The sequence below is a fragment of the Argentina silus genome (assembly GCF_951799395.1).
Source record: "Argentina silus genome assembly, chromosome: 21".
Taxonomy (NCBI): Eukaryota; Metazoa; Chordata; class Actinopteri; order Argentiniformes; family Argentinidae; genus Argentina; species Argentina silus.
This window is the reverse complement of record NC_139675.1, coordinates 9,996,587-10,014,715: the sequence shown is the minus strand read 5'-3', so window position 1 is coordinate 10,014,715 and position 18,129 is coordinate 9,996,587. Positions and strand designations below refer to the sequence as shown.

Sequence of the window (18,129 nt, the reverse complement as noted above, 5' to 3'; positions counted from 1 at the left end):
GCGTCTCTCTCCTCCTTTACCCACTTTTGCCATTATTGCAACATGCTCTTTTTCTCTCTCTCAATCTGTTGCATTTCCTCAGCAAGGGGCCTCCTCATCCTCCACGGCCTCACTCTTCCTCTCCACCTCTGCATTTCTCCTCTCAAGCAAAACCAGTCTGTTTTTTAGGGGATTTACGGTAATATTTCTGCCACCGGAAATGACAATTGAAGAGAACGATAGATCGGAAGCTAGTTAGCTACTGTTTCTTGTAATGCAGAATTTGTGTAAAATCGTTTAGTTTAGCTTCGTCGTTGGTGAAGTTTGAAGTGAAGTGGTCCAATATCTATCATTGATGTACTTCGCATGAGAGGCACAGGCGTTTTTACTGGATCACAGTGCTTGATAACCAGTCGTTCACAATGTCGAGCCGTCTTGCTTTCCAGACTCAGCTGGCCTCCATCATGGAGGTATTGGCAAATGCAGCCGTGGCAGAAATCTGCAAACTGGTAGACGATGACTATGCGGTTGTAAGTGTGCAAATGTCCCAATGCCAGAGGGAAAACAAAGCGCTTAAGCGAAAATTGAATGTGCTGGAGTTGAAGATGGCCCGTGGCTCTGCAGAGAGAAGGCTACACAATAGCACGATGAACAGCCGTCCCAACAGCAGGGTTCACGTAAACACCAGCGTCAACGACAAATTCAGAGGGTCACCATCAGCTGGTAAGAGACTACTTTCTGAAATGTCCTCTGTAATCTAGGTTGACCTCTTGTGATGTACTGTAGCGAAGAATCTCAATGGTGTGCCAGAACGACAAACGGTGACAACATTGGACGTGTCAACCAATCGGTGTTTGCTTCTCTGTTGGTTTTTGACTGCTTTTTATTTGTATTTTAGGGAGCGTCTTCGATAGACAACTAGACATGGGGTTGTGGCCAGGAGGCTCTGCCGCGTCCAGTAATCAGAATAGCACTCCGATTCAACCTGCTTGCATCAGAGAAGAGGTGAGTCCAACGAACTTAAAATAAATATTCTCCCATTAATGTATTTCTAAGTCAAACATCATAAGTAAGGGGTATATATGATTATTTAAAAATACTGAACATATCACTGGTATGGGGTCTAAATATGTTCTTATAGAGCCCACATTAATGTACAATGACTGTACAATTTTGGGCGCTTACATTGTTTGTCCAGTATTACATTTATTTTACCTTAGATATCATGTTTGTGGGGTTAAAATGATTCACTTCTCTTGCAGCCTGCTGGTATACAGTTAGTGGAGCAGGAGTCACAGCTGGTCAAGGAGGAGAGGATGGACAATTCCCTGGCAGATGTACGGGATATTCCACTGATCGGAGAAGACGGTACAGTTTTGTGTGTTTCTGTGTGTCATGTTTACTAGTTGTCCCGGACTAAAGGGTGTGTACAGACTTATGTTCAAGCACACCACAGCACTAAAACAACTCATACATCACCTAATCATCAAACCCTTTCTGAGTAGAATCAGCAAGTTGGTGGTGATCTAAAACAAAAGCCTACTCACCATATAGCCCTTTACGCTCACTGGGTTGGTGATCACTCACACATGGAACATTCCCTTTTAATGGATTCAATCCCTTGTTCTCTTGCAGGAGTAGTGGAGTGTGGACCGCGTGGAGGGGGTCGAGCCAGCGCCCTGCCAGCCTCAACCCAAAGCACAGAGCAGCTCATCCATCAGCAGCAGGGCCCCAGGAGCCGACAGCAGGGCAGCGGACTGGAGGTCAGTGGATCCGAAACTCTCCCTAAGTCTGAGCAAGTTGAGGGGACTCCCCAACACCTGGGCCCCCCAGGACTACTGGCCCACCCAGACTCTGAGTTCGATATGTTCGAGAGGGCGAGCGAGCTGGGTGCTTTCTTTGACGATGCAGAGAGTGAGGCAGAGGGCAGTCGGCCATCTTGTTCATACTCCGGGGTGGGGGCAGCCAGAGCTGGAGACTCTGCGGGGGGTGGGGCGGCGTTTCACTCCGAACAGCGCCAACTTCCACGTTCACCCGGTGATGACCGTCGTCTCTCTAGGAAACAGGTGGTCATAGACATTGATTCGGAAGAAGGGGAGGAGCCCCTGGGATGGGAGGACGAGGGAGGGTCAGGACAAAGTAGACTACAGGTTAACCCTGGTAACATGTCCCAGCCTCGTAACCTGACGTCCGTTGACATTGCGTTGCCATCGACATCAAACGTGAACGGATGGGGACACGGCGGTGGCGCGTCAAGGGGCGGAAAGGCCCCGCATAGAACGAGTGCGCGAGAGAAACTGTTCATCTGCAATTTCTGCGGTAAGGCCTTCAACCGGCCGAAGAAGGTGGAAATCCACCAGAGAACCCACACAGGTGAGAAGCCGTTCAGGTGCAATACCTGTGGGAAGATGTTCTCGGAGGCAGGTAACCTGAAGAAGCACCAGAGGGTCCACACAGGGGAGAAACCCTACAACTGCCAGCTCTGTGGCAAAGGCTTCGCCTGGATCCGCAACCTCAAGACCCACCAGGAGAAGAGCCACCCAGATGTCTTCCCCGAGGGGGAAATGACCTGCTTTTCCTAGGGGAGAGGTTCCATAACTTCTTCAGACTGTGACCCGTTGGGACACTTTTTGAGTCTTTTTTTGTTTCCAACCAAGTACAGTCTTTCCAGTCTGGACCCATGAGTCATAACTCAAAAGTTATTTGATATTAATGAAGTGCGTTATAATGAATATGAACGAACTCGATGGGCACAATGGGTAGTTTTGTTAGGGTTTTACTGATTACTCAAGATATTATGTTTCTTTCTACTTCAAAGGAATGGTGATGGTCTGGTTCAATATAAGCTACAGATCTATATTTAGACCTAAAGTCTAACCTTCCATCAGGATGGAGCAAGCATGGTTCAAAATGTACTGTATTACATTTATATATTGAATATAAATAAATAGTTTGACATTGGTCAAATTAACTTTGATAAATCTACAAAGTCATTTTTAAAAGAATGAGTGGTTATGTTTCTACAGTTTGGTAAATAAAAAGCTGTTTCTCCTTAAATATGTACATTTCTTTGAATTGCGCATTTAATGTCAATGTTTCAATCTTTATATTGAAGGTTTGTTTTTTGTTTTTGTGTTTTTTTATACATGGAATTATTATAAATAAAAGACATTCCTTGCACCATTGAGAGCTCTATTAATTATTTCATTACCAGCAGTGTTGTGTGAAAATAGTGGACAAAAGTCTCAAAATACACAAAAACCCAAAGGGGTTTCTAACATAAACCAATAAGGAGGGATGTGATGAGAACATATGAAAATAAAAATATAAATATAAAATATAATAATGAATGAAAATATCACCCATTTAAACAATGGTTACACAGACAAACCATTTACATGGTCAAATCCCTACCCTGCATTTTCAGCTTGGTTTGACAGAGCAAGGCACACGATGGTTACAGTCTCCCCGAAAGCTGTCAATGTAACTGTAAAAGAAAAACAAATCAAACAACAATGACCGCATTTTAACTCGTACACAAAGTTACTCTGCCCAATAACCTTTAGGGCAACACAACCATTCAGTAATCAAAATTAAAGCAGCATGCACTTTAATGTTGCTAAACGTAACATTCACATTTGTAGTTCTAACATCTTAATAACGTATTTCCCTTCATTCATAATTGTTCATTCGTCAAGTGGTCATCTAACAGTATAAGTCCTGTGTAAGGAAGTGTAGTGGGTATGTCTGCCTGTGTAACGCCCCATGCCTCTGTCCCAGTCTGCAGGAGTGGATGGCAAGGAGCCGTACGTCCTGCACATCAAGACGGAGGAGATGGAGGAGGGGATTAGGGGCCAGGGCCTACAAGGAGGCCTCAGCATTCAGGAGGGTGAGTGGAGAATGTGAGGGGTGGAGGTGGTGGTGAGGGGGAGTAATAGCAAGGTGGTCAAGTGGGTGTTCAATAAAAGACTGGATTTGGGGTTGGGGCAGGCAATTGTTATTCAGGTTGTTCTGTCCCTTGCCAATAGTGAGTGGGATAGTTTGAAGTTGAACGTAAACAAACAGATACTTGGAAAAAAACATTGGGCAAAGACCCATAGAAGCAGTGCCTTGGACTACTAACACTCTTAAAAAGTCACTCATCAATCGTTATAATTCTATGGCGGCGAGACCTCCCACTGACGTCAACAAGAACTGTGTGATGTGAACCTTGTTTCTCTGCAGGCCTGGTGGAGTCCAGTACAGACGACCTCAAAGGAGGAGGAGTGTTACCTATGGAGGATGTCCACACCTCACCAACGCAGCTCAGGGAGCACCAGGACTCCAGACGCAGCATCACGGAGGTCAGCTATGGCTGTGCGTCGTACGAGCCCCCCTCTCAGCTGTGGATAAACGGGGATGGTAGTAGTAGTGGTGGTGGTGATGCTAGTGTCCCCGGGCCGTCCTTGCTGTCTTACCCTCCAGGCATGTTGATGAGGACAGGGCCCGGCGCCTCCGAGACACAGAGGAGTTTCAATTTAGAAGGTTCTGGAAGCTTCTCGGCATCCATGTCTGTCATGGAGGGATCGGAGGCCGCTGGTTTATTTGATGCGATGGGAGGGTCGGGCCCAGCACAACATGAGGGTCAGGAAAGGTACAACAGCGGTAGGAAGAAAGTGACAAGGAAGAAAGCGTACCTCTGTAAGTTCTGCGGTAAGGGTTTCTCTGCCCCAGCTAACTTAGAACCTCACCTTAGAACCCACACAGGCGAGAGGCCATACGGGTGCACGGTGTGCGGGAAACACTTCTCGCAGTTCTGGAACCTTAAGATCCACATGAATGTCCACACCGGGGAGAGACCGTACCAATGCCCCAACTGCCCAGAACGCTTCGCAGACCCCAGTAACCTAAAGAAACACCAGAAACGACACCATCCACAGCCGAGCTAGAGGGGGGGAGAACAACCAGAATACAACATTTCTTATGAGTATTAGTAATGGGCTTAGATAAGGGGATTGGTCTATTTAATCTGTTTTTATTAGAATTTTTGTATATGTACTTTATCTGACCAAGATGGTCCATTCAGTGAATGACTTCTTCAGGGAGTATTATGGTTAGCTTAATGGTACAAAGCATATTTAATCATTTTAAATATATATGAAAGTTTTAGTCTATAAAACAATATACTCATAGTGGTGCGTTTCAAGTCTGCTACTAGCATGTTTGATCTAACACATTTATTTCCATGATTTGAGAATCACAAATTGATTACCTACTATACCATGGTATTAGTTAAACATACACCAAAAATATCAACAAAAGGATATAAGTACTGTAACATTTGTGTATTTGAAAATTGTCTTGATAAATGTCTTGTTTGTTGAGGGATAATTCCATTGTGTCACAATTCTGTGAAATTGTTATCCTTGTCCTGACCTTGTTGTAAAATAAGATTAAAAATGTCACTTTTCAAAAAACAACAACTATGAATGAATGTGGTTATTGACATTACATCACTGTTACTGGGCATTCAAGTTCCTCAACTGTGACACAATGTTATTAGCTAAGGGAACCTAGCTCACAATATATTACGGTTTACATAGAATATTCTGAGTGTACAGATAAGTAGTTCAATAAATGGCCTTGGCATACACACTGCAGAGGTAAACTATTTTAGTGCAAATTTGCTTGGATAAATAATGTAAGTAATGTTAAAGAAATCAAACTTTCCAAAACAGAGGTTGCATTAAACCACATTAGAGTCCCCATAGGGCTTACCTGCACCTGGTACACATGTGACTGTAGTCATCCAAACATCATGATCAGATAGAGCACTCTTATCTGGTGAAGAAGATCACAATCAGTTGACAATACATCTTTTGATTGTCTACAGTATACCTGTCTAAAAGTGAATGTGGCCAATCAGAATGTGGCCACAATCCTGACACAGAATGCTTGTTGAGACCAGGTGTGACCTGAGTCTCCCCATATCAACATAACACTATACAGTACATCAAAGAATAACCACTCTGACCTAAAATGTGTTTTATGAGCAGACATAGCAGTCATAACAGCAGACATCTCTGTTCTCTCACAGCCTCCCGTTCCACCGTCCACACCGAAGGCAGAGGACCTGGAGTCGAACCCGGAGAGAATGACACCAACAGGACCAGCAGAGATGGAGTGTAAGTGGAAACTGAACAGGAGTAGTACAGGGGCCACCAGTGTCCTCATTTTACCTAGTCTATTCTAATAAGCCTCAATAGTGCATCACATTCATTTATGTATTTTCCAAGATCTAAAATAGTATTTGAAAATGAATGTTTTAACTTGAAAACGTGAAAAGCAATGGAGAAGATATTAGTCCTACAGCAAGGAGTCTTCCTAAACAAATTACAATGGCAAACATGTTTACTATGTTACTATATCGGTCAAATAATCACTTCCAGTTATGAATAATTGTCTGTCACTGATCTTCATCTAGATGCTGAGGAATCCAGAACCAGTGGGAGCAAGGTCACATGTCCCATCCCTGCCTCTCAGAAAGGACTGGGTCCCCCCAGCTCCATCACTGTCACTGGGGGTCCGAGCAACAGCCCTCAGAACCCGATCACACAACAGCGCAAGCAGGGATCCAACCCACTCGGCTCCGAATACTCCCTGTTTGAGCTGGAGACCTTCTTCACACGCTGGGCCCCTGACGCGTCGCCGCCCTCTGCTGGTCCCTCTTGTTCCTACATGGACCACAACTCAGACACAGACCAAGATTGCCTTATCGTGGACCCAGAGCCCCAGCCCCCTTCAGTGACGGTGAGACCCACCGCAGCGGAGGCTGTGCCTCTGTCTGCTTGTCCTGGAGCACCAGCTCAAGCCGACACCGTGCCCACTGTGCCTAAGCCTGGGGCGGGCTTGACTCTCCAGGGATTTCCTCCGTGGAGCAGGGCGGCCATGTGGCGAGCCGCTCAGATGCAACAGCAGCACCGGCGCTTTATAAGGCCACAGCAGGCCCGACCCGAGAACCCAACGACCACCAAAGCCACTACTATGAGCACCAGCATGTCATCCTCCCTGTCCTCCCTTCTCCCCCAGGGAAGCGTGCCGGTGAGAGGGGCCACCACAGCAAACGGCTTTGCCCACATTGAGGTTGCTCTCGCTGCCCAGCAAGCGGCCCAGCAGCGTGACGGAGGGGGAGGGAGGAGGAGGAGCTACGTCTGCCGGGCCTGTGGGAAGGCTTTCACCGGCCAGTCCAATCTGGAGGCTCACCAGAGAGTCCACACAGGTGAGAAGCCGTTCAGTTGCCACACCTGTGGGAAGACGTTCTCAGAGGCGGGCAACCTGAAGAAGCACCAGAGGGTCCATACAGGGGAGAAACCGTTCTGCTGTAGCCACTGCGGGAAGCGCTTCGCCTGGATCTGTAACCTCAGGACGCACCAGCAGTCGGCTGTCTGTGGAGGAGGAGGCGACGGTGGTGGGGAGTGAGAGGAATCGAATTCGAATTTGAAGAACAATCGGACATAGCTCTAAAATCCACAATGGAACACTCTAAATTGTTACAGAATATTGCTTTTGATGGTTATGTAATGGTACATTTCTACTCTCACAAATTCAATGGTGCAAGCACAACAATTGGCTGGAACACCAAACCAAACATTACAGAGAAGGACATACAAATAATTTATGAAAAACACAGATCAAGAGTTGACTGTAGGAACATGACACTTTATCTCTGTAACTCCAGCTTTGTCTTCCCAGTTATACCTTGTCCAGTGATACTGCAAAACCCTTTGTCTTTCTTAAATTACATCTGCTACTTTGCTGCTTTCAGGCAAAAATAGATAAACTCTTAAAGATAATGTTACAATATTGATCATCCGACTATAATTATGTTTAGAAGAACCACAAGTGTTTCAATACAAATGTACAATCAATGGTTTGTATTTTTAACATAGCAAAAGGTAGCAATTTTCTTGTATTTTCTAGGTTTAACTAGATTGCTACCAGATATTTTTTACTGTGTTGTCAATTATACCCTGCAAATAAAAACAGTGTCCACAGCTGAATATTACTCTTGCTTCGAATCGGAAATATGAATAAGCGGCAGTGTCGTACTAAATAATACCGGATGGTGGCGCCACAGTTCAGATTAGAGGAGTTCTGTGAAGCGTTTTTAACTTTCCCGCCGCCTTCTTTTATACACCCACAATACATTGCGAAAATAAGCCCGGCTAGCTCAGTCGGTAGAGCATGAGACTCTTAATCTCAGGGTCGTGGGTTCGAGCCCCACGTTGGGCGCAACATTTTCCTTTTGAACCGCAGTAGTTACATACATTTCACATATTATTATTATTCCATAGGTTCAACTTGAGAAATTCTGTGGAAGTGTTAAACTACCTATAATTTCATTATCTCAGACTCAGGCCCTCATACACAACATAGTACTGGCTATTGTAATACGACGTATTTACTCACTCACTTAACCGACTAATTTAAATGAAAATGTTTGCGAGTGTTAAATACTGTAAGTAAACATTTACTCACTTCATCAACTGTTATAAATAAGAATCTAAAATAAATGTAAGAGATGATGCTATTCAACTATTTTGAGAAACTCCCTGGCTGTGTTTTCAGCATGTTCTTGGATAAATACCACTGAAAATAAAAATGGTTAGCAGAGGATGGTTTCGATCCATCGACCTCTGGGTTATGGGCCCAGCACGCTTCCGCTGCGCCACTCTGCTCACGGATGCCAACAGTCGAAGAATGTCATTATGAGCCGAAAAATGGCGACATTCCAGTCGGCCGTGAGCTTAGGTCCGTTTCGTATACATTTGTCTTTTATCATGAAAACAGAACTGACTGAACTCTATATAAATCACTAACAGTCTGTAATCTATCTTCAGAGAGGTTACTGTTCGTCGATCAACTCTAAACATAAAAAGTAGTAGTTCCCTGACCGGGAATCGAACCCGGGCCGCGGCGGTGAGAGCGCCGAATCCTAACCACTAGACCACCAGGGACTGATGAACACCGCACGACTTCTACTTCACTCAACAGGCCCAGTCGTGGCCTGCCAACCTTTTAAGACAAAGACACATATTTTAACGTCTATTAATATTATTGTCTATTATTCTTTGCACTGTGCAAAATTGCGCACAGCTCTGTGCGTACACACACACACTTCTTTTTTTACAGTCAATGATGCAGACGCCACCTGGCTAGCTGGCTCTGGCTGCTGCCAACACACACCTGGCCAACCGCCCTTTTAACTTTTACAAGCTAACGTCAAACTGAATCATAAACTTGCAAGTAACGATATCCAATGTAGTTATGTACATATGCATCCACCCAAATCCAATTCGCCAATGCATAGTAGCTACAGCAGGAGGATAACAAACTCCGTGCGTGACCTCTGGTACGTAACTAACTACCTAACATTACCTCATCATCGCTGCAAGTTTGCTGTCATTGAACTCTTGAAATAGTTAAACGTTAACTTTTTAAACTTGAGAATTTCTGTAGTTATTCGTCCTTCCAAACTGCATCAGGTGCATTCATTGAAGTGATAAGGTGTTGATCTGGCGGTGCTCGTTCTTCGTTCCTGTGATTGCCCAACTTTCCATGCGCAAATTGACACGTGTGAAATAAAACACTGGGCTCATTGACTGGGCCACACGTTTTTTTTAATGTATTGCCAATGTAAGCAGCTTTGGCAAGGCCAAATGCGCAACTCCCAAAATTATATTTATTGACATATATTTTGTAAGCATTTCCTTGTTCTTTGAATTCTAACCTGTATTTTGTAGTAACAACATCATAATTGACAAAAGTTCAAAGGTCAAATAGAGAGAAAGAGGTGGAAAAGTGCATAAGTGGAATTCATTTCTCCAACAAATATAAAATGATACATTCAAATAAATTCTTTTTTTAACCAAATTATTTACAATCTTTGTTGGGTAGGTCTACAAGTACGTTTTTGTGCACATGTGCAGTTATTCCCCCATATCTACTTACTTACAGATGATGTTATCAAATTGGGAATGAGAAGAACCAAGACATGCTACATAATGCTTTTATGGATGAGTTGAAATGGCTTGACTGTAAATTCTACAGGTATGAATGTAAAAATGGTCATATCATGTGCAGTGTTCATGTAATCACTTCTGTTGGTTCATTTCTATACAATATGGATAGACACACATGAAGATGATTGAAAAACTCATTAACAGATATTGTAAGATCTAAAGACTGTCAGATACACTGAAGTAATAATAATGTTTAGTCCTTTTCGTAAGAATATTGATATTGATCAACAACTTTTCTCCACTTTGTCTCCAACATCCTTTCCCTCCTCCTCCTCCTCCACCTCCTCCTCCTGCTCCTCCTCCTCCTCCTCTTCCTCTTCTTCCTCCTCCTCTTCCTCTTCCTCCCTCTCCCCCTCTACCACTCCCTCCACCGCTCCTCCTTCTTTCGCCTTCCCCATTCTCCTCCTCCTCTCTCTCAGAGCGCACGGCAAGCAGTTGACGAGGAAGAGAAGAGCGAAGAGGCAGAGGAGGGAGAGCACAGCCCCGATCCCAACCTCCAGCTCAGTGTCCCCCATTTTGTCCTCCTCCCTCTCCCTCTCTCTCTCCACACCGGGGGAGAAGTACACTGCGCTCTCCTCATGGTTGGGGGTCAACACGGCCTTCTCCAGGTCGTTCCTGGCAATCATCCCGTCCCCGGCCCTGTCATAGTACTCGCTGGCAGTGACGTTCCCTATGATGTTGTTCTCTCCGAAGGTACTGTACAGGTCCCTGTCAGACTCCACCAGCAAGTCTGAGATGTCAAACTCAAAGTCAGAGTCCTCGCTCGCCATTGGATGGACGTCGGAGTCCAGGTTCACCCTGATCCAACCAGAGCCCTTGGCCAGCCTCCTGGTCCCGCCTCCTTCCCTCAACCTGGTCGTGTCGGTCTCGGCGATGGAGTTCGACATTGGCTGGCAGGTGGACACGAGGAGTTCCGCTCGCAGCAAGGGCCCGCCCCCGTCGCCCTGAGCAACAATGCGCTGTGATGGGCCGGGTGTCACGACAACCACTGACTCAGCCAATGAGGAGAAGCGAAGGAAGAAGGGGACCCCAGTGAAGGCCGAGAGCAGCGTGGCGCTGTCGTCACTGAACTGGAGCCAAATACTGATGGATGCTTCCTGGCAGAAAGAAGAAGAAGGGAGAGGAGTTCAGTCAGTGTTATGCCAATATACGAAGGCAAGAAGGCAGAGTGAAGTGACGCTAAGATAGTGTAGGCGTTTACCCACCTGCCCTTGGTTGTAAAGTATGTTGAATGCTGTCACTGTCGCCGTCACGACTCCTGGGTGGGCTGGGCTTGCTTTGATTGACATGCCGAGTCCGCTCACCACCTGCACTGAGAGGTCACCGGGGGTCACAGGTTCAGAGGTCACAGTGACGTCACAGCTGCCCAGCACACCGTCCCATTGGCGAGATATGACCTGAGACACAAAGTGAATTAATAAATTAGAACGTGTATTATATGTGAATTACTCGTCCCGTTCGGTGAAGTATCCAACGCTGTCTTCTTAAAATCTAATTACAGATTTAACACAATCACAATAGATTTATTTCATGTCATTTCCACCCACAAAAATAAATTCGCGTTTTAACATTGTAACAGTTTCAACCTTGGTTAATAGATACACAGATACAGCAGCACATTATGTCATAGTTTTTACCAATGATGTCATATCATATAGTTTATACCCACATGTAGTGATGTTTTCCCAGGCTGTAGACCAATCAGATTGTTCTGCTTGTCCAGGGCAGCCACACGCGGATTTTCCACTCGCAGCCAATTACGGACCATCTCTGTCACATCCACAAACCAATCAGACGAGCCCAGCAGGTAGGCCAGCTGCCCCTGACCCCCCTGAGCACTGAACTGGGTCAGAACCTGCACGGTGGACCTCTGGTACACAGGAGAGCAGCTAGGTGTGTGTGTGTGAGAGAGAGAGAGAGACAGGTGGACAGAGGGGGCATGAAAGTACTGTGAGCAGCAAGAATATCAGAGTGGAGAAAGTTGTACCACATCTTCTTTCTCTATCCCCCCCCCCCCACACACACACACACACTCTAGGACAAGGAAAGGTTCAGAAGGAGCAGATAGAGAGACATAATAATCTTGAACAGAAAGAGGATTAGAGGGATTATTAGACCAAGAAATACTTTGAGATTTGAATCTTGAGATGTGAGATTTGTGTGATCCCAGTCTGATAATCCGTCTCTGTCATCCCATTCCTGTCAGGCAAGCACTCACCCGTTCTCTCTGTAGTGGTTCCATCCGTCGATGGCGCTCAGCTCATGGTCGGAGAGCGACACACGCAGGGGGACGACTGGTGCCCACACGGACAGACATATGGACCCACTGAGCGTGCCCAGGAGGAACTCCACCCCCACACAGGTGCTGCCAACCCCTGATTCGCTCCCGTCGACGAAGATAATGGAGCAGTCACTTGACACCTGTTGAATCCAGTAGAGAGGTACGAGGGTGAAAGGGATGCCATAATTATGTAGCGTACAAAGTGCTCCTGTGTGTGTGTGCGTGAGAGAGAGAGAGAGAGAGAGAGAGTGAGTACATGTCACAATGGTGACGTCAGTTTACCTTGACAATATCGTCATTGAACGACCGGCACCTCACAGCCGCGGTGACATCAGACACCTTCCCATCATGCCCCACTGCCAACACAATGACAGGAAGTGACACAGGCTCGCTCGTCAGGATAGCCGTGTTTATGATGGTGTCACTCTGTTGATAACAGGAAGGAAAGCATAAGCATTAACATAAACATAAACATCAAGTCAAACTTACTCTAAAGACTGTGTACAAATAACAAAAACACAATCAATCATAGTGCCCCCTACCTCAGTAATCGGAGCGATGCCCACTATCACTCTATCTGTGAATGAGAAGCTGCTCACTACGCCCCCAGGTGGTGGCGGGGGGTTGTTACGGCCTGAGTACTCCACCCACCAGTTTGCCGACACCGTCATGGCAACCCCGAAACTTCTCCGCAAACCGTCCACTGAGAGACAAGCCACCTGCTGCAGAGCAGAGAGACTGGGGAAGAGGAGGGAGGGAGATGGGGATGGTGGTGGTGAGAGAGGAGGGGTTTGATGGAGTGAACACTTATTTTAGGGTTTGGAAATATGCTAGCCTCCATGATCTGTATCTATCACATGGTGATCAGCATTTCAAAACTTTTAATCCGGATCAGAATGATCCAGATAATTTTTTTGGCGATCCAGGATCAGATCTATCTGTCAGATTTTGAGTAGTATTTTGGAACTCAGCCAGCTCAATCCTCCGATCCTGGATAGAACAAAAATAATCGTCATCATTCTGATCCAGATGAAAAGTTTTGAAATACTGAGCAAGGGTGATAATTCTAATGTGAATGTATATTTTGTCAAACCCACCGAGGGCAGCGTTCTTCTCCCTTGGTCTTGGACAGACTCAGTGCTGCAGTTCGTTTGTCCCAGCTCAGCAGTGGATGATTCAGCTAATCAAGGTTAAAGGTCGACTCTGGGATATGACGTCACGCCAGGAAGTCACAGCAACTCTTAGCAAAGATATTTGGAGGGAGTAAAGATGTGAACAACAGTCGCCGACGCATGTGAACGATATGCATGTCGGAGTTGATCGACTCCCCTCGTTTCTTTTGATCATCTCCATTTTGAAATTATCTCAGAGAGCGTCGCCCCTTTCTTTTCCTATTGACGTCATGTCCCAGAGTCTACTTTTAAGATTCGCAAATCAGTTGATCAGGTGAATCAGGTGTGGTAGTACTAGGCTGGGACAAAAGCCTGGGCACACTGCAACTTGGACACTTGAAAATTCACATCACGGTCGAACTGAATTTGTTTTGTGCTCAAGTTGAGTGGGACTGTAGTCTGTGTGTTTCGTTGACATACCTGTTGCTGTCCTTGTGGCCGCCATGTTTGTGACAAATAATGGAAATGACGTCGTGTTTGGAACCTTGGGTTCTCTCCAGAGTCACAGCCCAGAGGTCAGAGTTCAAGGACCGCTGGGCTATCAAGGACAACAGACCTTTCTTCACCTTCAGTCTGAAAAAAGAGAAAAGTGAAAATGAGTGAAATAATGCTTGATTTCTTCCCACTTAGGGCCTACAATAGTTCACAAATGATCACCTAACATACTGACTCACCTAATAACCACAAACTCTGCACTGAAATTAGCCCTCAGGTTAACAGAAACCCTGATTGGCTGTCCGGTGTGGACCGGCCCCCTTCGATAGCGAATCAACACGTTGGAATCCAATTGTAGCTCCTCCTCTTCCTGTCCGTTCAAACACCCAGCTTCCGATGTCATCCTGTTCAGCTCCTTATCTTCATCTCTCAGAGCCATGGCTCCAATGTAGAACAACTGTCTCTGCGACTGCGGCAGTTTGTCCTCCACACACCTAGGGGGCGTTAGTTGGAGGTTGGACACAGTGCCAAAGGAGGAGTAGTAGAGCTGGATGCGACCGGTGGCATGACCGGGGCTGTATCTGAGGGCGCCTGGGATGACGGCGTCCTTGTGACGTCGCCCTCGGACGCGGGATCGATGCCGGTGCGTGTGTCTTAAGCGTTGGGTCGGAGTGAGGTGTGGCTGGCTGCTCTGGTCGTCCTCAAACCAGTCCCTAGGCAGGGTCAGGGTCACTATACACAGTCCAAGAGGAGGCTGGGAGGGAGAGTCCAAATGACAGACAGGTATCAGTAGCGATAATGACCAATCAGTGATCAATAATAACAAGAGAGCAACAATCAGAACAAAAGCAGTTCAGTGTGTGTGTGTGTGTGTGTGTGTGTGTGTGTGTGTGTGTGTGTTTGAGAGAGAGAGACAGAGAGAGAGAGAGAGAGAGAGAGAGAGAGAGAGAGAGAGAGAGAAGAGGATATACAGTGTTCATTGGCTGGCCATGAACACTGTTCACCGTCAGTGAGGCTGAAGTTCCCAATCCTGTCATTACCTTTACACACACACATACAAACACACACACACACACACACACACACACACACACACACACACACACACTCACACTCACACTCACATACCTGGGTGATGCATGAGGCCTTCTGCTCCTCTGTCTCTTTGAACGCGTGGAGGGTGATGCAGCGCCCTCTGCTGGTGTCTCCACGGATGTGGAATAATGCCCGCACCCTGAACCTCGTTTCCTTCCCCTCTTCATCCTTCTCTCTCTCCACGTGTTTAGAGAGGAGAGACGCAGACAGCAAAGGAGAGAGGGGGAGGATGGGCTCAGAAACCAACTGAGAAGAGAGGGAGGGAGAGAGAACGTGTGTGTGTGTGTGTGTGTGTGTGTGTGTGTGTGTGTGTTAGAGAGAGAGAGAGAAAGAGGGATATACTATTTGAGAAAGTGTCCCATATTCATTTATCCAATGTATTAACATTAACAAGGCTTACCTTCCAATTTACTAATCAAAGGATGAATATGCATGTCATAAAGTCAATGGTATAGTCATAAAATACTGATTGATTTACCTGTGTGACAGAGTAAGGCCCAAACGAAGCCCTGACCCCTGCTTTGAAAGCAGCCCCACCCGGAGGCACCATGAGCAGGGACTGAGAGAAGGCGAAGGGGCTGGAGTTGGAGAAGAGGATGCCCAGGTCGGCCTGCGAGAGGGGGAAAGAGTGCCATGGAGGGGGGACAGAGAGTTTGGCAGGGAGGGAGAGAGGTAGGGGTGGTTGGGCTTGTGAAGTGGGTACTTATGTATGAGAAAAAGACAAGAAAGGAAAGAGAAGACATTTTTATCTGTTGTTTTATAGATGTCCATTGCAAAACGTAATAACAATTGCAAAACGTCAGATATACTTTATGTCATGCAAAGGAACTTCATCAACGAAGCGAAAAGATCAATGTAGTGACTTTTAAGTGTAAAATGATCGAAATAAATGCACTTACCGACTACCAGGAGCCAATAGAATGCCAGCAACTTCACGCCCTCTGTCCCCCACGATGCACTGGGACAGCTGTGCTCACCCATCACTGCACCCCTGTGAGATAACCAATGATAACACAGCCCTTTAACTGTCATAACCTCCTCAAAGCTCTCCAGCAACAGTGAGTGGTTACGATTGTCTCACGTTCAATCCTGCAATATTCTCCATGAACCTCAAACTGTCACTCTCAAGTCCCCATTAAACCTGCAGGCCACATTGTTGTCATCACCTTTGCATCTCTGAAGTGGAATTAAGTGGAAGATAGAGTCCTGTGTGCTGCACGCCATATGAACCAGATTCAGACACGCTACACCGTCTCTGCCTCACACTCAAAACAGTCTTCAATGAAACATTTTAGACTTTCATATAAATTCTGCAATTCAATGATTGCGTAAATTCCACCCCCACCTGGCATGCGTTGTCCTCTCATTGGGAGGGGGGGGCGGGGCGGGGTGCCGATGACCCAGAAATAGAATCTCTCTGATGTCTTTCCTCCTCCTGGCTTGGTCTGCTCTTCTCTGCACCTGTGTCCAGGAAATCTCTTTATTTCAGTGCCATGTTAGTTTACACTCCTTTGATGTACATCTCATTGAGACGTCAGGTTTTTATTGCTGTTCCAAAGTTGATTTTGCAGTCCCCTTGCAGGATGGTGGTCTGGTTGTTTCTGCCGAGCACCTCCAAGTGCAGTACAATGCAGGGAATAAAATTATAAAATCACTTTATGTTCAGTTTATCTTATTCCTTTCTCTTGGCAGTTGGGATTTCCTTCTCTTTTTGATCTGTTGGTCTGCTCTGTTGCTGCTGTGATGCTCCCTCTTTTCCTCTCACTCGTTCCCTCTCTCCCTCTCTCTTCCTCTCTCTCTGTGTGTGCCAGTTTCACACAATACAGATTTACTCATTCAAAACAGGAAAAATAATCCTCTCTCTCTCTCTCTCTCTCTCTCTCTCTCTCTCCCTGCGTCCCTCCTCCCACTTTTTCAATCTTTCTTCTTCTGCCCTTACTCCCTCTTTCGCTGTTGATTCACCTCAAAGTTCAGCTGGTCACTCCCTCTCTCCACCTCTCCCTCAGTGTGATGTCAGCTCTGTGACGCTCTCATGAAGTATGGTATCTGTATTAAGCTGCTAATGTTTAATTTGAAGGCTTAATTCTAAATACAGTGACGCAAAGCAACAAGAGGAAACCACTTTCGCAGTGCTTTAATGTAAATTAATCCCTTTGAAGTTTTCTGGCGTGTAACCTTAATTGTTCAGCCAGCGTTATACAGTATATACAGTGCATTCGGAAAGTATTCAGACCCCTTCACTTTTTCCACATTTTGTTATGTTACAGCCTTATTCTAAAATGGATTAAATTCATTTTAAATGTCCTTTAGGTGCCTTTTGGCAAACTCCAAGTGAGCTGTCATGTGCTTCTTACTGAGGAGTGGCTTCCGTAAATGTCCATAAAGGCCTGATTGGTGGAATGCTGCAGAAATGGTTGTCCTTCTGGAACGTTCTCCCATCTCCACAGAGGAACTCTGGAGCTCTGTCAGAGTGACCATTGGGTTCTTGGTCATCTCCCTGATGATGGCCCTTCTCCCCCTATTGCTCAGTTTGGCTGGGCGGCTAGCTCTCGGAAGAGTCTTGGTGGTTCCAAACTTCTTCCATTTAAGAATGATGGGGGCTATTGTGTTCTTAGGGACCTTCAATACTGTAGACTTTTTTTGTACCTTTCCCCAGATCTGTGCCTTGACACAATCCTGTCTCAGCTCTACGGACCATTCCTTCGACCTCATGACAGGGTTTTTGCTCTGACATACACTGTCAACTGTGGGACCTTATATAGACAGATGTGTGCCGTTCCAGATCATGTCCAATCAATTGAATTTACCACAGGTGGACTCCAATCAAGTCGTAGAAACATCTCAGAGATGATCAATGGAAACAGGATGCACCTGAGCTCAATTTTGAGTGTCATAGCAAAGGGTCTGAATACTTATGTAAATAAGATATTTCAGTTTTTTATTTTTAATAAATTAGCAAACATTTCTAAAAACCTGTTTTCGCTTTGTCAGTATGGGGTATTTTGTGGATATTGATGAGGGAAAAAATGAATTGAATCCATTTTAGAATAAGGCTGTAACATTACAAAATGTGGAAAAAGTGAAGGCGTCAGAATACTTTCCGAAT

General features: G+C 45.8%; 2 protein-coding genes across 2 annotated transcripts in view; one reads left to right on the top strand and one right to left on the bottom strand.

Moving 5' to 3' along the window:
- The first annotated feature begins 223 nt into the window (after positions 1-223).
- Positions 224-7,998, top strand: LOC310821078 (uncharacterized protein). Its single transcript, XM_083692944.1, has 8 exons — positions 224-702; positions 878-984; positions 1,242-1,347; positions 1,615-1,742; positions 3,760-3,868; positions 4,204-4,322; positions 6,056-6,143; positions 6,443-7,998. The coding sequence occupies exons 1-8, from the start codon at positions 402-404 to the stop codon at positions 7,435-7,437; spliced, it is 1,953 nt and encodes a 650-aa protein (XP_083549070.1). The 5' UTR covers positions 224-401; the 3' UTR covers positions 7,438-7,998.
- Positions 7,999-9,628: 1,630 nt separating this feature from the next.
- tmem132a (transmembrane protein 132A) overlaps positions 9,629-18,129 on the bottom strand; it is an 11,200-nt gene continuing 2,699 nt past the window's right edge. The window contains exons 2-13 of the mRNA XM_083693130.1: positions 16,369-16,484; positions 15,923-16,014; positions 15,502-15,633; positions 15,057-15,269; positions 14,168-14,682; positions 13,914-14,066; positions 12,864-13,059; positions 12,604-12,747; positions 12,259-12,461; positions 11,710-11,929; positions 11,246-11,437; positions 9,629-11,137 (exon numbers count right to left, since the gene is read on the bottom strand). Coding sequence (XP_083549256.1) covers positions 10,265-11,137; positions 11,246-11,437; positions 11,710-11,929; positions 12,259-12,461; positions 12,604-12,747; positions 12,864-13,059; positions 13,914-14,066; positions 14,168-14,682; positions 15,057-15,269; positions 15,502-15,573 — 2,781 coding nt within the window. The 5' untranslated portion in view covers positions 15,574-15,633; positions 15,923-16,014; positions 16,369-16,484 and the 3' untranslated portion in view covers positions 9,629-10,264. The remainder of the gene's footprint in view (positions 11,138-11,245; positions 11,438-11,709; positions 11,930-12,258; positions 12,462-12,603; positions 12,748-12,863; positions 13,060-13,913; positions 14,067-14,167; positions 14,683-15,056; positions 15,270-15,501; positions 15,634-15,922; positions 16,015-16,368; positions 16,485-18,129) is intronic.

Bases quoted from the DNA above. Each gene is read 5' to 3' on its own strand.
- LOC310821078 (XM_083692944.1), top strand. From the start codon at position 402: ATGTCGAGCCGTCTTGCTTTCCAGACTCAGCTGGCCTCCATCATGGAG. The intron at 703-877 runs GTAAGAGACTAC...TTTGTATTTTAG, and splicing joins CAGAGGGTCACCATCAGCTG to GGAGCGTCTTCGATAGACAA. The intron at 6,144-6,442 runs GTAAGTGGAAAC...ATCTTCATCTAG, and splicing joins AGGACCAGCAGAGATGGAGT to ATGCTGAGGAATCCAGAACC.